This window comes from Mustelus asterias, chromosome 15, assembly GCF_964213995.1.
Source record: "Mustelus asterias chromosome 15, sMusAst1.hap1.1, whole genome shotgun sequence".
NCBI lineage: Eukaryota > Metazoa > Chordata > Chondrichthyes > Carcharhiniformes > Triakidae > Mustelus > Mustelus asterias.
The window spans coordinates 35,091,045-35,116,806 of record NC_135815.1 but is presented as its reverse complement, the minus strand read 5'-3'; the positions used below and the strand labels follow the sequence as shown (position 1 = coordinate 35,116,806).

Here is a 25,762-nt window from a genome sequence, read left to right as displayed (position 1 = left end):
AACACTACTGCCACTGTTTGTCTATTGGGCTGTTCCCTCTGTTCTGCCTTTGTGTCATCACCAAGTCACTCACCATCTCTTCCACCCCAGCCCGGTGTAATCAATCTCCTTGTTAGTTCCCATCCCCACTTCTTAAAATCCAGGAGCCACAAATTAGAGCGTGTTACTTATCCTCCACTTGGGCATGACCATGTTGAGCACTTCCTTCTCCAGGGCCATATCCTCTTCTGGGATAAAGATTTTGCGAAGTACTTTGCAATAAACTTCTCCCTCTGCCTCACCTTTAAGACCAAGTACAAAGGAGATCAGTGACATGTTTCAAAGTTTCAGACCATCTGCCTAGTTACCTTAGTTGTTAGCTACCCTCCTCAAATGCTGTTCCCACCCCCCACAATCTCTCAGTTGACTGCTGTCTCCTGTTTTTGCCAGTGTTCCATCTCCAAATTCATCTTTTCAATGAGATCTATATCTGAATACAATTATTTTTTAAAATTTGAATACTCACTGACTTAATGATTTACTTTGCTTTGGCACTGTTCTGCAACCTACCAGCCCTCCCACCCCTTTGTGCATCCAACTTTAAAAATCCACTGTTGACTTGTCTGAATTCTCCCCTCTCTTTCCTTGCAGATCTTTGAACATATTGTCATATGGAAGCTCCTTGCTCAATGCTTTCAGACTTCCTGTTCAAATCCCTAAACATTGAAACATAGAAAATAGTAGCAGGAGTAGACCATTTAGCCCTTCAAACCTGCTCCGCCATTCATTATGATCATGGCTGATCATCCAACTCAGTAACCTGAGTTGGATGTTCCCGGATTCCCCCCATACACTTTGATCCCTTTAGCCCCAAGAGCTATGTCTAGCTCCTTCTTGAAAACATAAAACATTTTGGCCTCAACTGCTCTCTGTGTAGAGCCACAGGCTCATCACTCTCTGGGCGAATAAATTTCTCCTCATCTCCGTCCTAAATGGTCTACCCCGTATCCTCAAACTCTGACCCCTGGTTCTGGACTCTCCTGCCATCGGGAACATCCTTCCTGTATCCACCCTATCTATTCCTGTTAGAATTTTCTAGGTTTCTGTAAGATCCCCCTCATTCTTCTGAACTCCTGCAAATATAATCCTAACTGACTCAATCTTCAGTCCTGTCATCCCAGGAATCAGTCTGGTAAGTCTTCGCTACACTCCTTCCGTAGCAAGAACATCCTTCTTCAGATAAGGAAACCAAAACCTGCACACACTGGTCTCACCTGTATAACTGCATCAAGACATCCCCGCTCCTGAACTCAAATGTACTTGTATGAAGGCCAATAAACCATTTACCTTCTTCACCACCTGTTGCACCTACATGTTTACTTTCAGCGACTGGTGTACAAGGACACCCAGGTCTTGTTGCACATTCCTGTCTCTCAATCTATAGCCATTCAGATAATCTGTCTTCCTGTCCTTGCTATCAAAGTGGATAATGTTTAACCACATTATACTGCACCTGCCATGCATTTGCCTACTCTCTCAACTTGTCCAAATCACACTGAAGCACCTGTGCATCCTCACAGCTCACCCATTTATTCCTATTCTTTGTTCCCTGCCTGCCAGCTAGTTTTCTATCCATCTCAATACACGACCCTCAATCACGTGTTTCAATTTTATATGCAACTCTCTTATGTGGGACCTTGTCAAAAGCCTTCTGAGAGTCCAAATAAACCACATCCACTGGCTCCACTGATCATGTTACTAGTTCCATCCTCGAAGAGTTCCAGTAGATTTGTCGAGCATGATTTCCCTTTTGTAAATCCATGCTGACTCTGTCCAGTTCCACCACTGTTTTCCAAGTGCTTTGCTATAAAATCTTTGATAATGAACTCTAGCATTTTCCCACTTCTGACATCAGGCTGACAGGTCTAAAAATCCCTGTTTTCTCTCTACCTCCCTTTTTACATTGTAAGATTACATTAGCTACCCTTCGCTAGACTTCGGAGTCTAGAACCTTGGGAGATGACGACAAATGCATCCACTATTTCCAGGGCTACTTCTTTTAGTACTCTGGGATGTAGATTATCAGGCCCTGGGGATGTATCGCCGTTCAATCTTATCAATTTCCTCTACACCATTTCCCTACTAAAACTGATTTCCTTCAATTCTTCCCTCTCATTAAACATTTCTGGTAAGTTGTTTGTGTCCCCCTTTGTGAAGACAAAATCAAAGTGTGTATTTAGTTGGTTAGCCATTTCTTCCCCATTATACATTCCTCTGTTTCTAACCGCAAGTGACCTACACTTGTCTTCACCAATCATTTCCTCTTCACGTACCTATGACAGCTTTTACAGTCAGTTTTTATGTTTGCCGCAAGCTTACTCTCATACTCTATTTTCCCCATCTTAATCCCTTTGTCCTCCTTTGTTAAATTCTAAAATGCTCCCAATCCTCAGGTCTGCTGTTTTTTCTGGCCAGCTTGTATGCCTCTTCCTTGGCTCATGCCTCTTAAGGCTAATTTCCTGTTCAAGACATCGAGAAGACAACAACTAATATCCTTTGTGATTGTTTTATTCCTCCTCGATCTTTCCCTGATACCTGACAGGATCCATTATAATGCACAATCATCCGCCGCTGTAATCTGTAAGTGGGGCTATCCTTAACTGTTCAACACTTACCTGTCCCATCTCTGGCAATAGCTTCTTTTCATAGAATCTCCTTCAGCAATCCTGAAGAATCTCCTTCAGAGATCCTGAAGGATCTAACCACAACGCTTTCCATTTCTTATCCATATGTTGTGCTTCAACGACCTCATCTTCAGGCAAGGGGTAAATCTCCATTTATGCTCCTGGTGATACCCAGCCCTGCCTTTCTGCTACAAATTCCACTATTCTCTTTTTGGTGGTCGACTGCCTGTCTGACATTAAGTTTTGGATGAGTTGTTGTTTGCAGCCACCACCCAAACCATTGCAGCATCCTCACTAACTCCATTTCCCCATACTAACTGCTTGTTGGCTGTACGTAACTTCAACATTCTGTCTGATCCACAGCTGAACTCCATGTTCCATATCCCATCTAGTATCAAGACAATCTGTCTTCACCTTTGTTTGCCCCCACAGATATCTTACACCTTCATTCCATCTGGATGCTGAAACTCTTGTTCATTGCTTTTATCCTTTTCTAGACTTGATTTCCCAAATACCCGCCGTGCTAGATTTTGGTGCCCTGACCCTATCCTCATTTGTACATCCTTCCCAAATTATTGGTGATGGAGCCTTCAGCCTTTCTCTCTCTCAATTCATTCCTAAATCTCTATAACTCCTACTTGCTATGAGCATTTGCCAGTTTCAATAACCGGACTTTTTGCTCATCCATTTCTTCCTCTATAAAGGGGCTTAGGGTGTTACAGCTATTAGTGGTTTACGCAATTCAAAGTTGAAATTTGTGGTATGTCATTAAAGATGATTAGGATGCTATTGAGAAGACTATCTCTGACCGCTTACTTTTGTATTTGCCCCTTTAAAAAAAAAATCTCCTTGTTCAACTCAGCTCAATTATGTCTGCACTGTCAAAATTCAAAACTTCCTAGTCTTTGTCCTACCAAGTATTATGATAACTCTACAGCTGTTGATATGCTTGACTATTCCTTTACATTCACTTTTAATGCCCTTGTCCTCATCAAGATCTTTGCAATTTCCCAGCTTAGCCATCCCCCGATACTGTCCCACGGAGTTCAAGGGGTGCAAACCTGAACATATCTAGCATTCAACTGGTTTGGCCACCATCGCCAGATCTAACTGGGCCACATCAGGTTTACTGGGTTTCAGCCTTTTCCAAAACTGTCCAGTACAGAGTAAAGATACCTACAACTTATTTACCCCAATGCCAGCCGTCTCCTTAAATCTCCTTTCTTCCAAAAGAAAGTGCAAGGAATTCACATAGATTTATTTGTCACCAAGATAGAGTTGATCTGTTCAGCTGCCTCTGTTGCTTCCCTGGCCGACCGAGCAAAGTTCTGCTCTCCCCACTGCTACCATGCCCTCGGAATCCCACTCTTTTGTACATCATCTCTCCCCACCCTGGCCCATGCTCTCTCTCTGAATGTATCCATTAGATCCACTTCCTAGTCCGTCCAACTCTCTGTTAACCCTGTATCCTATCTCAAGCACTGTGTCTTTATGCTGGTGGAAAATAAATAAAATGTGTTCTGAAGTCATTTCAGTTGCTGTATGGTATTGAGTATTTTTTTCTCTGCTGAAAATTTTAACCTTGTTAAAGAGAGATCTTGTTTTCTATGATGAACTATGTACAGGTGCAGTATCTCAAACCTGGCTATCTGAAAACCGGCAATGCCCAAAAACTGGCCATTTACTTAAGCTGGCATGCATGAATTCTAATTATTATTAGATGAGTAAAATAGCTTAATGGTTTGTTTGGCTCAGTGCTGCATTGGTACGGTGATGAGTTGTCAGTTTTGTGCACCTGTCTGGTCCAAGTGACCCATGACCCGGCCTGAACCGCCTGACCCAAAATCCAGCCAGATCCAAAAACTAGCCAGGACTTGGTCCTGAGCTTGCTGGTTTTGAGATACAGTCCATGTGTCATCAACAAAGATTCTGCTCTCTGCACTGATTCCATTCCAAAGCTACAGTCGTGCAAAGCTTCATCAGTAAAATGATGTGACATGCAACAACAGTCACAGCTGATCAAGTGATTTCTCACATTTTGTCCTGTGTTTGTGAATTAATTTATTCACGATGGGGAGTCCATTTTAATTTTGAGGATCAAAGTAATCCGCCTTCCCACTGACCCAGAATCCCACAGTTGCTTCCTGTAAGTTTTGTCCATGATGGATTTTGCAGATTGCCTCAAGATTAATATAAAATTCAAAATCATATTTGGCACTCGTGTAAGAGGTTGCTGGGATAATTAAAATCAGCTGGTAGAATGGACAGAGATACAAACTTTGAAAGGAAATTGGCTAATAATATTATGTGACAAGTGAAAAATATCACAAGAAGTTACTTGATACTTGATAAATGATGTTCTGGCCAACATGGAGGTTTTATTTTGTCTGAATAACTAATCCTATTGTTAAATGTTAGTGTTCAAGTTCATGGGTTCCCCCACTTACAGCATTATACGAATGTATAATGTTCCTGTGATTTTTGTCCAAGTTTTACTGCCTTTTATAAAGTGCATTTTTTATTTCCCTTATAAACTGATCTCTTATTGAAACCTTTTTGTGCACATAAAATGGTTCCTGCAAATAGTTTTGGTGTACATCTGTGTCTTGAAACAGTGATCCTACAGGCAGCTTAAATTTCAAAATTATCCAATGGTTTTGAGACAGTTTTTATTGGGTTATATTTAATGGCAAAATATTGTTCTTCCGCTGCTTAGGCAACACTTAAATTAAGTTTAATTGTAGTGATAGGAATTAATGCAAATAATGTTAAATTATTTTCAGTTAACCACAGGGATAATGATGATTTCATTCCAAAAACAAGTTTTGGGTAATGAGAAATAATGAACTAAAATAATTCTTAGAGTCAGCTTTCATGTTACTATCAAAATGCATCTTAATTAGCTCTTGTCTACTTTGCAATGTACCTTTGTACTGGGAGTGCCACGCTGAAGTTGTAAAGCAGCCTGGCCCAAATTAAACTTGTGTGTATTTGATTGAAACTGGCGCTCGGTTCCATATGTATTTTTCTTTGGGGGTGGTAGCAGTAAAGTGCAATTTATCACCTCCTCAAAATGGCAGACTTAAATTTGCTGTAGTTACTTTTGCACAATCTGCTTTTATGATTTGGAATTAACAGTTCCCAGAACTGTATTTATGTCACTGGAATGTAAATTGTGCAGTCTGAGCATGGGCAGTGTGCCTAATTTCCCAGAATGCACCAGTATCATTCAGTCAGCTGAACTGCAATATTTTGCTTTGGCTTCTAGCATATTTTGTTGAGTTTTTCAGAATAATTTGAAGAAAAGTTAGAAAATAAATTCCATTTAGGTATGTTTGTATGGTGCTTTTTCTTCCTTTATACTTGACTGTCTCCTGTAGCATTGCACATGGGGATTTTATTGCAATGATGTTTAATCTGAATTGAAGCGGGGATAAAGCAGGGGTTACATTAGATTGGACACTTGGATGTAGTTTGGCCCCCATTTTAAACCATTCATTCTGAGATTTTTATATGATTTTATTTAACAGTTATAGTTAATTGCTACCCTTGTGATCATTTACAAATAGAAAACTGCAGTTGGTTGGAGCTTGGAAGTTTCTCTGTAGTACGGAATGAGGAAATAGTGGAGACAAAATGTGAAGTACTACTGCACCACCATTGGTGGGAGGGTGTAATTACAGAACATTCAAGTTTACAAAGGTTCCATTTTAAGTATGGACATTGTTTTTCTTCCCGCACCTAAGGGAATTAGGGGTTATGGGGATCAGGCGGGTAAGTGGAACTGATCCACTTCAGATCAGCCATGATCTTATTGAATGGTGGGGCAGGCTCGAGGGGCTAGATGGCCTACTCCTGCTCCTATTTCTTATGTTCTTAGTGCTGCACAAGACTTTCATCTGATTCCATAGTGAGTTTTACCTGGAACAGGTTGCTCGCCTGTCACCAGAGGCTTCTAGTTTGAGGGACACCAGTCCACACCAAGCATGGTTGACCAGGGGTATTTCCCATTCTTGCAGCCTGTCATTGGCAGGCATTGGAAGGATTTGCTACTCAACCTGTTGGCCGTTATGAGCACACCTTCCTTGACCACCAAGACCTGAGTGGATCTCAAACCCGGAGCTTCCCGTTTAGAGGTAGGGATGCTACCCACTGTGCCAAAAGACCTCCTAAGTATGGGCATAGGAACTTATAATTCATGTCACATTTTATTATAATACAAATTACTGTTCACAATTCTGGCACAATATTACCATAGGAATGTGAACATACTAGAGAATGTACAAAAATTTTTTATGAGGATGTTGCCAGGAATTAAGAATTTGAGCTTTGAGGCTGAGCAGAAATTTAATTGAGGCATATAAAATTATGAGGGCCCTTGACAGAGTAGATAGAAAGGAGCTATTTCTATTACCAAAGAAGGAGAAGGATTAGAGGGGAATTGAGTATAGAGTGGTGGAGGTGTGGAACTCATTGCCTGAAAGAGTGGTAGAGGCAGAAAAACTCAACATATTTTTAAAATATTTGGATATACATGAGATACAATAAGCTACAAGACTATGGACTAAGAACTGAAATATGGGATTAGATTGACTAGCTCTTCCTTGGCTGGTATGGACGCAATGGACCTCTGTGTTTTTAAATGTAATAGCACAAAGTAAGGTTTTGCAGGCTGGCAATGAACAGATGAGATTTTTCAATACAAGTGTTTGTAAAACGTGCTGGATCTGAATATGAATTTAGGGCTCACTTTTCTTTTGTATCATTCAATTCCCCTGAAATCACTGTTCTAATTCTTGAAGATAAATTTCAGCAGTCCTGAACCAGAGATTTTATTTGCTTTATCTCATGTATTTCATCAGTTTTAGTTTTGTTGGCTTCTTCTGTTGTTGCTTGACCTGTTTAAGCAAGCCTTCACTTTGTCAAAGTTGATTACCAGAGGGAAATTTCTACTCTAATAAGCTGAGCAGTTCCACAATATGGATCTATATTTCTGGGCATGGATTTTTGAAAGATTTTGAAAGATTCTCCAGCATTTTCCGTTTAAAGACAACTTCAGTGTTACATTTAAGTCTGGTGTACTATGATGCTGTGCTGTTTGCTTTGATGATGTACCACAAATTAGATCAAAAGTTACACCTCAGTTCTTGCCTTATTATAGGCATCAATGAAATGGTAGGCTTTGGTTGAAGCTAAAGATAAGTTTTTTTTTCAAATCAGTAAATTATAGCAGCAATTTTTTCATATTGGCAGTATGGGCATCATTCAGACAGAAAGGAGCCTACCATTACTTCCCCATCGATACTAAACACATCCAAAATGGTGCATGTATTTACAGGTGCAAGACAGATCAGTAAGTCAATTGTTTTGTACTTAAACTGTAGAGTGTATAAATATTTAACTTTTTATAGGCAAAATTTAATTACAATCATGTTTTTTTGTTTCTGCAGAGTGGTGGTTCTGATGTGTCTAATTATGTCAAGGGAGAGGATGTCATGGATATTTGGTTTGATAGTGGCATCTCATGGTCACATGTGTTGGAAGGTGAGAAGTTATTTATTTACAGCAGTTGCACATTTGTAAGGAATCGTTTTTTGCCAAGCTTAACATTATTGACATTAAGCTAAAATTGGTTGGAAACTAAGCTGAAAACACATTGGGCCATAACTTCTGGTAGAGTGGCAATTAAATCAGATTGCCACTCTGCTTACAGTTACTTAACTGGAAATTCAGCCACTCCTATCTCGCCAAGCCTTCCGTTTCAGGCCAGAAGAGATCTATGTAGCGCACTCGGCTCCCGTGGCCTTCTGTCCGGGACTGCAGCATCGGAGGGAAGGAGAATACCTCTTTTGTATGGCTCTCGCTGCCATAAAACAGATACATTTAAAGGTCCAGCCACTGAGAAGCCAGGGAGAACGTATTTTTCTAAGGTAAGTGGACAGATTTGGGAGTTTGGATGGACAGTGGGATTGCAGGGGGAAAAGCGGTGTGTGGGGATGGCAGTCATGGATGGCTAGGACTGTAGTTGGGGTGTAGTTGTGGTGCAGGGGTAGCTGGAGGATAGGGAGAGAAGTCGGGGAGTGTGGATGTAGTTGGGGTGGGGAGAACAACTGGGGGATGGGTTCATAATTGGGGCTGTGGATCACAGTGGGGATAGGGGAGGGTGGTTGGGATTTTAGTTAGAGGGGTCCTGTGGGCAGTTGTGGGGCAAGGGGGGGTTGGTGTGGAGGGGGATACTTGTGGGTGGAGAGGACAGTTGGGTAGTGGGGTTGTAGTTGGCGGGTTGGTCTCAGTTGGAACCATCCAATGTTTGCGATTTGAATTTCATTATCAGATCTTTCCCAATGCAGGGCGATTGCCCAACAGAAGTTTGAACTTGCCGGGCAATTGTCATGCAGTCCATACCTGGAAACATCCAGGGGGAGGTTCCCAGCACATGTTTGTGGCACCCCCAAGATATACTGTCCTGGATCTCAGTAGTTACGGGCCAGTAAATAAGCTATAAACTGAATGTCAGTGACCAAGTCAAAGAGTAGTTTTTATAGATTCATATAGTTGCTTTATTTTCTTCCCAAACAATGAGTATCCAAGAATTTTCAAAAAATATATTTTGTTGTACTGTTGCCTCAATAATACTTATCTACCCCACTTTGTTTTTGATATGCTAATAGTAGTAACTAGTTCATAGTTTGAGAATTGAGCCATAAGTCTGCTCAAAATTAATAATTATACTATGCTAATGAATGATAAATTTGTACAAATACTAAAAATGTTGATGCAAACTAGTATATCATTTTGAGATAAATCCTAAGGTTCTTATAGAGAAAAGGTGCTTTGATCAGAGATTGTTTCTGTATACGTTTACTTTCATAATGACAGAAGTAGCTGGTATGGTGACCTTGAAACGTCATTCCCTTGCACTTTGGCTAAACCTAGCTTATCACTGGAATGAATTGTGAAAGTCAATGAAATGAAGACCCAAATCTCAGCCCTTAGACTGATCCTTGCCCAGGGTGTGAAAGGTGTGGCCCACGTAGCTGTTGGTTGCTTTTCAGGCAAAGTAAAGTGCCCAAGTGCAACAAGAATATCTTGCCTGTTATAAATACAGAGTTTTTAGTCTGCAGCATGATCATTAAGTCACTGATCTATTTCCTACCTTGTTGCTATTTGTATTTTTTTTTTAAATTTCTACATTTGTTACTCCGTAATCTTACGAGACAAAACGTTATTTCTATTTTAGGCTTTTTCAGTCACATTTTATAGAAGTTAAAACCTGTCATATTCCAAACAAATATATTCTGAGAAACAGTTACCATGCCTCACCCACTTCTGCCGTATAAACTCTGAAATTAAAAATATACTTTAAACCTTTAGGACATTCATGATAATACCTCTTAAATTGAACTTCAGTAACTTGTTTCCTACCTCTTCACCTTTGTCCCAACCCCATCTTTTCACAAACAGGGTGGTGCATGAACCTCATGAATTCTTAAATACACCATCCTTCCCTTCACCCAGCCAGCTGAATGCTGATGATCAGAAGCTCAATATAAAAGCTATGCTATTTAATGGTAGTTACACATGGTAGTGTGGCTTTGTCAAGACTATGGTTTTCGGAGCCATAACACAGCAATTCCTCATAACCATTCCCAGGAATGGGACAGAGGGATCCAGACCCACAGGGTTTCTCTGTACTGATTTCTCTTGCACCCTTTATTAATGATTCTTTCCTTCCTGCCAATTCACAACAGAACTAACCACATTAAGTATTGATCTACAACGGGGTATTTTTGGTATAGTCATGTAGTCTCACCGAATACATTTTTCTCCAGTCGGGTGCTGTTCAGATTTTTGTTGAGTATCCTGGTTGTGTAAGAATGAATGACTTCACAGGTGGAAGAATACATTGTAATAGAACAGGAGATTTTCTGAAGCATTCTTAAGATTTTAGCTTGGTGTTTCGGAATACAAATGGGAGTGTGGCTTAGTAGGAGGACAGTGGACCAACAGTTAAATGCAAATGAAAAATAACATTCTCGATCTTAAAACAAATCAAAGGCAAACTTTTATTCTCAGTCAAAATATAAAGGTAAAAACATTTCAGCTGGGTGCTTATTCTAAATAGATGATTGTACTATTCATGAGTATAAACCATCGAGAAAGCAATACTTGTATAACATCTCAAAATGCTTTGTATATCATTAATTACTTTGAAAAAAATTACCACGATGATGAGAGTAGTCACTCTCGCTTCACTTCTGGAATTCAGCTCTTTTGTGCAAGTTTGAATCAAGGCTGTAATGAGGTCAGAAGATAAATGGCCCTGGCAGAACCTAAACTCAGCATCAGCGAGCAGGTTGTTGCTGAGTAAGTGCTGCTTGATAGCACTGTCAATGACACCTTGCATCATTTTGAGAGATTGAAAGTAGGCTGATTGTGCAGTAGTTGGCAGGATTAAATTAGTCCTGATTCTAATGGCCAAGACATACCTGGAGGTGGGATTCCATATTGTTGGATAGATGCCTGCGTGGTCGCTCTTCTAGAACAGCTTGGCTAAGGACACAATTAATTCTGCTGCACAAGTATTCAGTGCTAAAGTCAAGGCCTGTAGCCTTTTCTGTATTCCGTGCATTCAGCCTTTTCTGTATTCCGTGCATTCAGCCATTTCTTGATATCACAAGAAGTGAATTGAATTGTCTGCAGAGTGGCATCTATGATGATGGGACCTCAGCAAGGTCACGATGGATCATCCATTCAGCATTTCTGGCTGAAGATAGTCACAAGTGATTCAGCCTTGTCTTTTACACCAATATGCTGCACACCCCCATCATTGATGATGGGGATATTGTGGAGCCTACTCCTTCGGTTAGTTTAATTATCCACCACTGTTCAGAACTGGGTGTGGCAAGACTGCAGAGCTTTGAGCTGACCAGTTGGTTGTGAGATTACTTAGCTCTGTCTGTAGTATGCTGCCATCACTGTTTTAGCATGCATGTGTTGTAACTTCATCAAATTGGCACCTCATTTTTAGGTATGCGTGGTGCAGCTCCTTGCATGCCCTCCTGTACTCCTCATTGAACCAATGTTGCTCCACTGTCTCGATGGTAATGGTAGGGTGAGGGAGTCGAGGTTACAGATTGTGATTGAATACAACTCTGCTGCAGATGGCCCACACCACCAACTGGATGCCCAGTTTTGAGCTGCTAGATCTGTTCTTGAGTCTATCCCATTTAGCAAAATGCTAAATTAGAAAGTTTTCTTGTACAGAAAACGTAAATTAGTTGGATTTTGGAGATATTCTTTTTCTGGATTAAATCAAAGGTCCATCGGCCTCCTTGGTGGACATTAAAAAAAAACCATTTAGCTACTTGACAGGCAGGGAGTTCTCTCAGTGTTCCAGCCAACATTATCCCCCATTCAAAACAAATTAATTGGTCATTCAGCCAATGTGGAAACTTGCCATGTATTATTTTGCCTCTTTGTTTCCCTGTAAAGCAGACTATACTTTAAAATAAATCCATTGATTATAAAGTGCTTTGGGAAATCCTAAGGATATAAGATGTTTTACATTAAATACGTTCTTCAAACACATCTTGATTTTGCAAGCGTCTTGCGCATGATTTACAAATAAACTTTGTAGGTATTAAAGAGACGTGCTATATTAGATGCAACTGTAGCAATAAATTGTATTTTGCATGATATAAGACTCCTATTGTTACAAAACATTGTTTTGCCCAATTTACCAAGGCTACAGGACAATCTGCCAGTACAAGAATATTTAGTTAGACAGAAAGATGGCATCTATTTTTTGGAAGACATTTTTGTTTTTGATGTGGACTTTAACATAAATGGTTTAATGACTTGAAGATAAATGGATTAATATATGTTGGTAGAAAAGACTTGGTAGTTGAGCATTAAGATGCAATAACCTGTTTCAACACCATCATATTTGATAATGTTTAACAGATCAGGTCAGCTAATTTTTTTAGATGAGCATATCTTAACTTTTTTATTTGTCAGTCAAAGGGCAAACATAAGGCAAAGGTTGATTTTATTACTCTACATCTTGCAGTAAATTATTTATTATAGAATTCTTTTGAGGAAATTGAACATTTTAACCTCTTAAAATTCACATTAAAGTTTGACTTTTCAACAGATTTTGACTCATTCTTTACTATATCTGTACAATTTTTTGATATCCCAAATCAACTCCTCTTAGCAGAAGAGATCTCCAAACTTCACCACCATTGCTTGTAAGTGTTTCCAAGCTAGCTCCAGAAAGATCTGGCCTTTTTAACGTTATATCTCCTTGCCCTAGACTCCACAACCAGGGGAAAAACGTACTATTCATCCCATTAGTTTCTCTTAATATCTTGTAAACATCAATAGAATCACTTCATCACCATCTAAGTTCCAGGAACTACACCTGGTTTGTGCGATGTTGTCTGCTAATTTAACCTATTCAATCTAGGTACCATTTTGATAAATCTACACTGCACTCTCTTCAGACCAATATGTTCTTCCTAAGCTAAGATGCACAGAACACGGTATTCCAGATGTAGTCCACCCAGGGCATTTTGAGGGCTATAAGAAACAGAATTAGTCCAGTGATTAAACGAACAAATTTTTGAAAATCGCATTCTGAGCCACTTTAGTTTAAAATACTGTCTGACTATTGAAAAAAACAGTTTCATTACTGATATTCTAAAGGTTAGAGCTATAATATTTTATTAGTTTTTCTTTTACAGTTGCTTACTCATAAAAGTAAATATATCCTTATCAAGCTATCTTTCATATTGGCATTTTCAGGAAGGTGAAGTATATCTTAATTATATGGCCTCCTAAACTTTTGGGACTTTGGAAGAGATTTTTATCTCATAGTTGGGAAGCACTGTGGCCCATCAGGCCAGATTTCCTTTTTCTTCCTCACCAAGAGTCCTTAATAGTTTCATTGTCACAGCTAAACAGAAGCTTACTTAAAGGTATTTTATTTGAGATTAGTGTATGTGAACTGAAAAGTGATCTGAAATTTTGAGATATAAATGACATAAATATACACTGAACTTGCTTTCTTTTCAGTTCAGTGATCACTGTATTTAGTTCTGAGCACCATAGGTCTTGCGTTTGATGAAAACCGCTAGTACAATCTCAAAATCGTTCATCCAAAACATAATTATAATCACAAGAGCAGTGCTAATTTTCATGAGTTATCCAGATTACTGCCATAATCATTGGTTTCCTTCCTCCTCCTATTTAATATCTTCTTCTGTTCAAATTGCTTTGTTTAATCTTAACCAGACCATAAATCTCGAACAAAAAAAGCAGATCCCTAGACCTTGTGGGAATTTCTGCTCTTGAAATCCCTCTTACCGGCATGACCCAACTTCTGGGCCAGAACTTTGCAGAGTTGTGACCTCCAGCCTCAGACATTGTAATGATCTCCTTGTCAAACTTGTATCGTAAGGTCCATTTCTGCCACATATATTCTGTCCTGAATAAAGCTGCACTCACTAATTTCCTCCCTACCCTTGCTGACCCACGCTGGTTCTCTGTCTCTCAGTGTATTGAATTTAGACTCTCCATCTCCAAATCAGACCTCAGTCCCACTACCCTTTTCCTGCAATCCCCTTCATGCCTGTATCCTTTCTCGAAAACACCGCTTCTTTCCTCCTGATTTTCTGTGCATCTTCAATCTTTTTGCCCAACCATTGGTGGTGGAGACTTAAACAGCCTCAATTTTTCTCCGCATCTTTATCTTTGCTTTCTAAAACCTGTGAAAGCCCACCAATTGTCCAAGTATTTGTAATGTTTCTTGCTATTTTTTAGACATTAAAGGTATATAAATGCAAATTGGTATTGAATCTCAAGACTACTTTTGATCACAGTATTTTTCCTGGTGTTTCCTCTCCCCATCCCCTCATTGTGTTAAGACAAACAGTTATTTGGCTAATTTCTGTCTTGACGTGTGCTTAGAAATACATTAAACATCCTCTTGTGAGTCGCAGTAATAATTATCCATGCATGTAGATTATCTGATATAAAACATCTTATCAAAAGTCATGTCCTGTAGTAATACTGATCATCCAATATAGAATAATGTCATTATTATATTATATTTGTTAAACTGTGATATATACTTTAAATGACAATTCACAACATAGGAAATTGGAAATTGCCAAGCACTTCCTTATTGGGGAGGGATGAATAATTAGAGTGAGAGTCAATCCCAGGCAACTCTTGCACGCCACCTGGCAGCCAGTAGGGTGTGCCAGTGATTGAGGTCTGGGGGCATTTATCATGGTCGACATTATCATAAGGCAGAGGTAGAGCACTCAGTGGCAGGGATATAATTTACATATTAAAAATAACTCAGCAGGAGGTATCTGCATGAAGAAGTTTTCAAAAAGTCTTTTCCCCCACTCAGGTGTTGTTCGGCTTAGTGCTTTCTTTAATAGACTGTTAATAACCTAGTGCTTTATTTAATACTGAGCTGAGCTTCAGAGCCCATCACTAAGACTGATCATTTTCATCCTCAGTGATATTATCCACCTCCGTCCCTAACTGCGGAAGCTCTTATTTATGCCTTTGTTGCTGGGAGATGTGATCATTCCAATACTTTCTCGGTTGGCCTCCCTACTCCACCTTCAATAAATTTCAACTCACCCAAAAATTGATGCCTGTATCCTATCCCACAGTACATCCAATCTCCCAAAGCTTCAAATATAAAATTCTCATTCTTGTGTTTAAATCACTTTGACTCTCAATGTTTTTACAGCCTTCTCCAGTTTGGCAACCCTCTAAGAAGTCTGCATTCCTCCAATTATAGTCTCTTGAGCATCTCCCACTCCCTTTGCCCCACCATTGGCTGCTGAGCCTTCAGCCATCGAAGTCCTTATTCTAAAACTCTCTCTGCCTCTTCATCTCCTCTTCTTATACAAAGCACCCTGTTTACCAAGCTTCTTACCAAGCCTTGGAGGCTTCTTACCAAGCCTTGGAGGCAAAAACCTCAACTTATTTAAAAGCTGTCTGGATATGCACTTGAGATGCATATCCAGACAGCTTTTAAATAAGTTGAGGTTTTTGCCTCCACTACCTTTCAGACAGTGAATTCCAGACTCCCACAACACTTTAGATGAAAAGATTTTCCTCATCCCCTTCCTCTAATCCTTATACCAATCACTTTAAATGTGTGCCCTTGTATCCATGGACCTCACTTCTAACGTGGGTGCTTTTAGCTTCCTGTCCATTTTTGTCTCATTACACTTCTGTGATGCCTTAGAATGTCACTCTGCATCAATGCAAGTTGTTCTCATTAGAAGAGGTGGGCAAGAAAGCTGAGAACTTAAACCTAAAAAGCAGTGGTGTGATTATCTGTGAGGAAAAAAATATCCATTTTCAGTTTGTATAATCGCACCATAAAATTTCTAAATTGCAAGATGAATTTTTCATAAATGTGAATAAGAAGATTTATCTGAATCTTTTATTGAACAAATTCTGTTCTCTTTCCAGATGCAAATAACATTGCAGATGTGTACATGGAAGGAAAGGATCAGCTGGGTGGTTGGTTTCAATCCTCTCTGCTCACCAGCATAGCAGCTCAGAAACAGCTTCCATATAGGTTAGTACTCTATTAACCTAATTAGCTAGAATCATAGAATGCATGTGGCACAGAATGGCCACTCGGCCTATCATGCAGGTTGGAAAACAAGCTACCCAGCCTAATCCCACTTTCCCACCTTTGGTCTGTAGCCTTGCAGGTTACGGCACTTGAGATGCATATCCGGACAGCTTTTAAATAAGTTGAGGTTTTTGCCTCCACTACCCTTTCAGACAGTGAATTCCAAACTCCCACAACACTTTAGATGAAAAGATTTTCCTCATCGCCTTCCTCTAATCCTTATACCAATCACTTTAAATGTGTGCCTTTGATTCCATGGACCTCTCTGCTAATCTAAATAGGTCCTTTCCGTCCACTCTATCCTGGCCACTTACAATTCTGTACATCTCAATCAAATCTCCCCTCAGCCTCCTCTGTTCCAGGAGAACAATCCCAGCCTGTCCAATCTTCCCTCGTAGCAGTAATTTTCCAGTCCTGGCAACAGCCTCGTAAATCTCTACTAGTGTAATTAATTTTTAATGACATTAATAATTTACACATTAAAACAGTTTAGCTTGCACATTTAAGATCATTTCCTTTCCTCCTCTGAACGCTGCATGGTTGACAAAGAGCATGTTGAATTTTTTAGATCATTTTGATAAATTAGTGTTTGCCATGCTAAACCCTAAGTAAGGGCTCATGTTGAGATATAGCAATAAGAAATTCTGCTTCCCCTTTGCGCTAGTCCATATAATCCAATACGTGCAGCTTGGGATATAATCATTTCTGCACAAGCTGCTGTCTGTTGGTCAACTGGGGATGTTTTAATGGATTTGGTATGTGTGCTTGTTTTGAAAATTGTTTAATTTTCCCTAACCTAACTGTTGGTGCTTACCACTGCTTCATGCTTATCTCCGTGCTGCTTTCCATGCAGTGAATTGTCCCAAAGTGGTTGTTGAATTTGGTAAGTTGAAGCTGGAATGAAAGCACGAGCAATTTTCCAGAGCTAATAAACTGCACTCCCTCCTGTTTTTCTTTGCATATTGTACACCCTCCCTTTCCAGTTTTGTTTTTCAATTTGCAAGTTGTCACCTTCTCTGTTTTCAGGAGTATTTATCTCCTGCGTATGCAAAATCAAGGTGGGCAGCCTGCTCCTGGCCACTCTTCATATTCCTGGCTGGCTCCCAGGAGATTTGTAATTGGCTTGAGGGAGCCTGCCTACCAGCCTGCCCATTTTTTTTTTGTTTTCTGTCTTCCTCCATCTACTTGATTTAATTTGATTTATTATTATCACACATATTAGTATGCAAGTGAAAAGTATTGTTTCTTGCGCACTATACAGACAAAGCATACCATTCATAGAGAAGGAAACGAGAGAGTGCAGAATGTAGTGTTACAGTTATAGCTAGAGTGTAGAGAAAGATCAACTTAATGCAAGGTAAGTCCATTCAGAAGTCTGATGGCAGCAGGGAAAAAGCTGTTCTTGAGTTGATATGTGACCGCAGACTTTTTTCCCGATGGAAAAAGGTGGAAGAGGGAATGTCCGGGGTGCGTGGGGTCCTTAATTATGCTGGCTGCCGAGGCAGCGGGAAGTGTAGACAGAGTTAACTGATTAAATACCAGGCTAAACTCTGGGTACAAAGAACAGTACAGCACAGGAAACAGGCCCTTCGGCCCTCCAAGCCTGTGCTGCTCCTTGGTCCAACTAGACCAATCGTTTGTATCCCTCCATTCCCAGGCTGCTCATGTGACTATCCAGGTAACTCTTAAACAATGTCAGCGTGTCTGCCTCCACCACCCTACTTGGCAGCGCATTCCAGGCCCCCACCACCCTCTGTGTAAAAAACATCCCTCTAATATCTGAGTTATACTTCGCCCCTCTCACCTTGAGCCCGTGACCCCTCGCGACCGTCACTTCTGATATGGGAAAAAGCTTCCCACCATTCACCCTATCTATCCCCTTCATAATCTTGTACACCTCTATTAGATCTCCCCTCATTCTCCATCTTTCCAGGGAGAACAACCCCAGTTTACCCAATCTCTCCTCATAGCTAAGACCCTCCATACCAGGCAACATCCTGGGCGGCACGGTAGCACAGTGGTTAGCACTGCTGCTTCACAGCTCCAGGGACCTGGGTTCGATTCCCGGCTTGGGTCACTGTGTGGAGTTTGCACATTCTCCTCGTGTCTGCATGGGTTTCCTCCGGGTGCTCCGGTTTCCTCCCACAGTCCAAAGATGTGCGGGTTAGGTTGATTGGCCGTGCTAAAATTGCCCTTAGCGTCCTGAGATGCGTAGGTTAGAGGGATTAGTGGGTAAATGTGTAGGGATATGCGGCTAGGGCCTGGGTGGGATTGTGGTCGGTGCAGACTCGATGGGCCGAATGGCCTCTTTCTGTACTGTAGGGTTTCTATGATTTCTATGATTTCAATCCTGGTAAACCTTCTCTGCACTCTCTCTAACGCCTCCACGTCCTTCTGGTAGTGCGGCGACCAGAACTGGACGCAGTACTCCAAATGTGGCCTAACCAGCGTTCTATGCAGCTGCATCATCAGACTCCAGCTTTTATACTCTATACCCCGTCCTATAAAGGCAAGCATACCATATGCCTTCTTCACCACCTTCTCCACCTGTGTTGCCACCTTCAAGGATTTGTGGACTTGCACACCTAGGTCCCTCTGTGTTTCTATACTCCTGATGACTCTGCCATTTATTGTATAACTCCTCCCTACTTTATTTCTTCCAAAATGATGACTCTGCCATTTATTGTATAACTCCTCCCTACATTATTTCTTCCAAAATGACTTTTGTAAAGGGAATATGTTTGAGATTGAAAGCATCCTAATTTGTCATGCATGGAACGTTTATAGCTTAGTTGAGTTCACATGCAAGTTGAAGAGGTGGTGAGGTTCACTGTGAAACCCATTGCCCACAGCTTGATTAAATACTGTTCAATTTTGCAAATACCAAGTGAACTGCAATGATATTTTCAAACTGTACATTAAATGTATAAAGGAATAGTTATAATCTCCAGCATAAAAGGAGGCCATCCAGCCTGCCATGTTCCTGGTGGCTCTGCAAGAGTAATTCATCCAGTCCCATTCACTGAATTTTCCGCATTACCAGCCAATCTTTTCTCTTCCGATAATTATCCAACATCTTTTTGAAAACTGCAACTGAATCTGCCTCCACCACAATCTCGGGCAGTACATTCCAGATTGTAACCACTTGCTTCATAATAAAGCTTTTCCTCATATTGCCCTTGATTCTTGTGTCTTTTGTTTTAAATCTGTGCCCTCTGGTTCTCAACTCTTCCACCAATGAGAAGTTTTTCCCTATCTGCTCTATCCAGACCCCTCATGACTTTGAATACCTCTACAAACTTCATTTCAGCCTTCTCCAAGGAGAACAGCTCCAGCTTCTCCAATCTATCCTGGAAGTTTTTCAGCCCTGGCACCATTCCTGTAAATCTTTTCTGCACTCTCTATGACCCTCACATCCTTCCTGAATTGCTGTGCCCAGAATGCATCCTTTCCGGATATATCACAGCTTGGTATGGCTCCTGCTCTGTCCAAGACTGCAAGAAACTGCAACAGGTCGTGAACGAAGCCCAGTCCATCACGCAAACCAGCCTCCCATCTATTGACTTTGTCTAGACTTCCCACTGCCTCGGAAAAGAAGCCACTATAATCAAGGACACCACGCACCCCGGATATACTCTCTTTAATCATCTTCCGTCAGGATAAAGATAGGAAAGTCTGAGGTCACGTACCAACCGACTCAAGAACAGCTTCTTCCCTGTTGCCATCAGACCTCTGAATGGACCTACCTTATGTTAAGTTGATCTTTCTCTACACCCTAGCTATGACTGTAACACTACATTCTGCACCCTCGCCTTTCCTTCTCTATGAACGGTATGCTTTGTTTGTATAGCACGCAAGAAACAATACTTTTCACTTTATACCATTACATGTGACAATAATAAATCAAATCAAAAAAGAATTGGACACACCAATGCAGTTGAAACCAAACCAGTGTTATATTTTAAAAATCACCATAGCTTCCTTGCTTTTGCACTCTATGCCTCTATTTAAAGCCCAGGATCCCATATGTATCATTAATTGCTTTGCCAGTCTGCTCTGCCACCCTCTGTAATTTATGCACATATATCCCCAGGTCGCTGCATCACCTTTAGGACTGTACCCTTTATTTTGAATTGTCTTTCCTCATTCTTCATCCAAAAGTATATCACTTAAATTGAACCTGCTATGTTGCCACTCCTTCCGGCAGTCAGTTTAGGTCCCCTTGAGAGTCTATCTCTGGCTTTCCCACAGTTCACAATACTTCCAAGTTTTGTTTCATCTGTACGTTCTGAAGTTGTGCCCTTCACACTCAAGTCTAGATCATGAATATATTTCAAGAAAAGCAGGGTCCAAATACCAATCGCTGTTATACCCCACTATAAACCTTCCTCTCCAAAAAACAACTATTCACTACTCTGTTTTCCTATCAGTCAGTCAACTTTGTATCCCTGCTATCACTTTTATACTTTTATTCCACAGACTTAAATGCTGACAATCCTATCGTGGCACTTTATCAAATGTCTCTTGGAAGTCCCTATACACCACATCAACTGCATTACCCTCATTGGAAAACATAATCAAGTTTGTTAAATGCAGTTTGCTTTTAATAAATTCATACTGGTTTTTCTCCATTAATTCACATTTGCCCAATGACTGTTAATTTTGTTCCGGATTATTATTTTTAAAAGCTTTCCCATCACTGAGGTTAAGCTGACTAGCGTGTGTAATTACTGGGCTTATCCTTGTACCCTATTTTGACCAAGGTATACGAAGAGATGTGGGGATTGTGTTGTGGATGATCAGTCATGATCTTATTGAATGGTGGAGCAGGTTTAATGAGCTGATTGACCTATTTCAACTCCTATGTTCCTATTATCCTGTCTTAATTTTTATGTGTTATGCTATGTTTATCCTTATCCGAACCTAAATCTTATAGTACAATGATCACTGTCCCTTAAACACTGTTCCCCTACTGACACTTGATCTCCTTCATTCCCCAGAACCAGATTCAGCAGTGCCCCCTTCTGCATGGACTGAAAATGTATTGATCTCGAAAATTCTCCTGAGTGCACTTCAGAAACCTTTCCCCTTCTCTGCCATTTACACTATTAGTATTCCAGTCTGTATTAGGATAATGAAAGTCCACAATGTATCTTCTCTATAGTTTTGCATCCTCTATAATTTCCTTGCAAATTTGTTCCTCCACATCCTTCCCACTAATTGGTGATCTTTAGAATACACCAGTCGTGAGTGTGAGAGTCCTTCTATCATTCCATAGCTCAAATAGTTTCTGTTCTTGACCTCTCTAGGACATCCTTTCTCTCCAGAACTAATATTCTCCTTGATCAAAGCTGCCACCTATTTTTTATTTCTGCCCCTGTCTTTCCTGAACACCAGTGTTTTTTTAAAATACTTTTCCAATTCAATCAAATCAAGTCCAATTCAGAGTCTCAACAAGTTGAGACATTTCCGATCCAGGCTGACAAGACAGGGCCTTCACACCTGTCTTGGGCCTGATCTACATGAGCTCAGCTGATTGGAGGAGGGGCAGGGTTCCTCCTCCAAGGCTGGATCCCATTTGCATCCTAGCCAAAAGGCCGAGATGCCGCTTTTAAAAATTGCTGCATATGAATATGAAGCTTAAATGTAACCTAATGACCTCAACCAAGCGCAGCATCCTATCCATACTACACTTGATCTTAACCAAAAGGCCGAGAAGCGACACTGTTCGCGCGAGTGGGCAAACTCGACCACTTCGGACTCAGAGTCAGGTTCAACAGCGGTACAGCTTTATTAACGTCGACGGAGGTGCAATCAGGACATACAAACAGCACTGTCCCGAAAGCACTCTGAAAGCCTGCCGCAATGGGCTACAGTTATACTCGAACTTTGACACGTTGTATGATTCAAATGTTAATGTTTTGTTTACAGTATTTGACTCTGACCATTCTGTTTTGATGTTTTAAGTACAGTATCAATGTTTAGGTATGGTAATCGTTTCTGTCCGATGGCTTTATCAATGGTCTAGAATCTCCGGGGTTTCTTGAACAATGGGTGTTTGGCTGATCTCAGGAAGTCTTTTGAGGCCAAGAAGGCTTCCTGATATCACTTGATTAGGTCAGTGGTGCTGATTTGATGAGATGAGGATGTACCTTTAATTTAGTTTCCTTTGGTGCCACCCTGTCTGGCTCCCTTTTGTGTGTTAGACCTTGTTTGCCTTTTAAAAGCATGCCTTTTGCCTGCTTGTCTGGATCTGTCCCTTTTAATCTTTAATGGAGGGGTTCTGAGTGCAGTTTGGCCTGTTTCACATTGTATACGTAACTTCATAAATTTGTTGTCCGCTAATAGTTCCCCCCTGTCGGTCGGGAGCGGACTTGTCTCGCCTCCCTCAGACCGATTTTCCCCTTTAACATATTTTGTGTCCGGTGCTCCCTGCATTTGCACGCTGCAGTCATGCAGTTTAGGGGAGCCCCGAGGTTTGTCAGATTAGGTGTACGCGGGAGAAATCCTCCCGATTTGTCAGTCGCCCCACCTCGCCAATCGTTCTGATTAGTTTTCTTCGTGCTTTGGATTTCTTGTGTTGGCGGTATGTATAACACGTCACTATTCCCCAAGATATTGCGAGTATAAGTTGGATAGTGACTAGTACATGTGAGATTATCCGGATCCAGGGGCGAATGTCCACGTTTAGGCCCCAGTCCCATACCCTCTGTGCCCATGTTTGGCTCTGTAGGGCTGACTCTGTGTCGTGCTCTAGGGTTTTGATGTGTGACTGTAATTGGTGGTACAGCCGAACGGAGTGTCCCACTTTGAGGGGGAGCTCCCTCAGCACTTCGGCTCGGTGTGGGATGGGAGCCTGTTCTGGTTCTCGGTAGTATTTGAGGTCATCTCTCAGTGGGTCCGTGGCATTAAGTGTCAGAGTTTGCCTACTTCGAATGTTGGTGATGTGGGCCTGGCCAATGGTGAATGGTCTGCGAGGGGTGAAGCAAAGGTTTGGGCTGGGGATCGGACATGTCAGCCCGTTATATACAAAGGATGTCTTTGTTGTGGCTACGCAGTACCTGCCCTGTCCTCCATATCCTGCCCGGGCAAAGTGTGGATCTGTCGGTGTGATTTCTAGAGTACAGCCTTGTGTTTGATTAAACCCACATTCAGCTGCCTCTCCTTGTCCCAGTGGGTGAGGGCAAATGGTTATCTCTCCCCTTTGTTTGCATCCCGAGAGGGAGGCGCTGGACATCACGCCATGCCTTGCGATGGCCGTGACTTTAGTTAGGTGGTAGCGGAGGGAGGTATTGCCCCTGACAACGCCAATGTTCTCGATCTGGAAGATAGGGAATGGTCCCGAGTCTGTTGTAACTATCGGAATCAATAGGACCATCCCTACTCCTGTGCCCTCGCTAACCTCGCAGTCGGGGATTACTGGATACACCCGCGTCATTCCTTTCAGGGTCCGGTTATCCAGCACCCCCTTCTGATCTGCGAGTTGTTTGGACCAGGGAGCGGCGCGGGCTTGGAGGGCCGAAGGGCCTGTTCCTGTGCTGTATTGTTCTTTGTTCTTGTTCTTTGTTTGTTCTTTGTTGTTCTTGTGCTAGCTGGGCGGTGTCAATCCAGTCGGGCACCTCCCCCATGTGTTCCTGGTCCAGATTATGTCGTAATTGGGCTATCATCCACAGACCATACGCATGGCACAGCTGTCCCTGTTGTACCCGGGCCGTGTTCTCTCTCTCTCTCTATCTATGAGGCGGTTAATGGTACGGGCGTGCGCTTCCAATATTGTGATCCCATCTAGTTGGATATGGGCGCCCTCCTCCCCTAAAAGAGCCTGCTCGGCCTGTTGGTCTAGTGACCGCTGCAGGATATCTTTCATCACCCCCTTTAATTGTTTGATCTTATCATTGAGGCCCTGTATGTCAATAGAGTTGACCACTGTGGATCCTGTGTTTATTCCTGTGAAGATGTCGTTGACTATGTCCCTTTTGTTTCTGTGTGTGTGTGTTGTCTCTATAGTGTGTTGCTCCCATTGCATCTATGGCCCGCTTTATGGTTTCCCTGCTCAGCATCTGATACATACTTTGTGTCTGTTCTGAACAGTATCCCGGCACCCGGATTCCTGAGATATCGATCAGAACAGGCACGACCTCGTGTCTTACATTGTCGTACACAATTTCCCCCTCGTTCCACAGCACCAGTCCTCCCTCCGGCCCCTTGCTCTGCAAGGGGCAGGGTAAGATTTCGGGTGCTGTGGTCGTGGGGGCCCGTGTTGTAGGAAGCGTAAAACATACATATAGTGAGACTGCAGGAGCCTCAGCTAGTCCATAATATCCGCAAATGTCAATGTCCGGTTTAAGAATGTCACTTTGTAGTGGGGTCTTCAGGGAGGGCGCAGATGGTCCCGAAGGTGCAGCCAGTGTTGCTCAGAGAGTCCGACCGTTGGATGCATGTTCGGAGCATATCTAGTGTGCAGGTGAGGCAGATCACATCAATGCCTGGATCGACCTGCAGCCACGCGTTGAAATGCGTCCTACTGTCCTCGGGATATGGTGCGGCCGGCACGCACAATGCCTCGGATGTGTTGAACATTATTCCGTGGGATTGTTGATAGGTGGTGTAGCCCCGGAAGGCGACACTCATCAGGAAGGTCGCAGTGAGGATCATCCTCCAGGCGGTCCGCATTGTCCTGGAGAGGGGGTGGGGAGGGTACACAAAACCTGGTGGCTGCCAGATATTAGGATCTCGGTAATAACTATATTTTTAACTTGCTTAAGCATGCACACACATCTATATACATATATATATATATACCAGAGCCATGGTTGACGTGCGGCCCCCTCTGTGCTGGAAATGAAGGTTGTTAGCTCGACCTCCGCTGTGTGGACAAAGGTGGTTAGCTAGGGGTCGATGCGTGGCTCGTTTTGTATCGTCAGATTATCCTTGTCCCCGCAGTCGGTCTGTCCTGTGTTGTCGTCTCCCCCCCCCCCCCCCCCCCCCCCCCCGGGTGGTATGCCTTTAACTGTGACCAGTGTTTCCAGCTGATATCGACACAGGCACATGTGTCGCTGGTGAGGATGATCTCATGGGGTCCTATCCATTTTGGTGAAAATCCTGTTTGGTCGGGAGCAACTCGGATTAGGACTTTGTCTCCTACTCGGGGAAGTGTGGTGGTGTGACTGATATCCTGCTTCCTAGCCTGGTCCTTTATGGCTTGTTGGTCTCTGGCTGTGTGGTGCAACTCTGAGTTGGTGGTCTAACTGTTTGATCTGAGTTGGTGGTCCTTTGACCAGTCGCTGAATTGGTTCAGCAAGGGATGTGAACTGGTCAATGAAATTCCGGCAGTAGTTAAAGAGTCCCATAACTCTGCGAACCCCTTTGACTGTGTTTGGATGGGGCATATTTACAATCGCCCTCTTCCAGAGGGGAGGGT

The 25,762-nt window shown here is 41.9% G+C and overlaps 1 protein-coding gene across 2 annotated transcripts in view; it reads left to right on the top strand.

The window, feature by feature from the left end:
• iars2 (isoleucyl-tRNA synthetase 2, mitochondrial) overlaps positions 1-25,762 on the top strand; it is an 82,286-nt gene that overhangs the window by 37,800 nt on the left and 18,724 nt on the right. For both annotated transcript variants that reach the window (XM_078229763.1, XM_078229764.1), the window contains exons 14-15: positions 8,114-8,207; positions 16,173-16,281. In XM_078229763.1, coding sequence (XP_078085889.1) covers positions 8,114-8,207; positions 16,173-16,281 — 203 coding nt within the window. The remainder of the gene's footprint in view (positions 1-8,113; positions 8,208-16,172; positions 16,282-25,762) is intronic.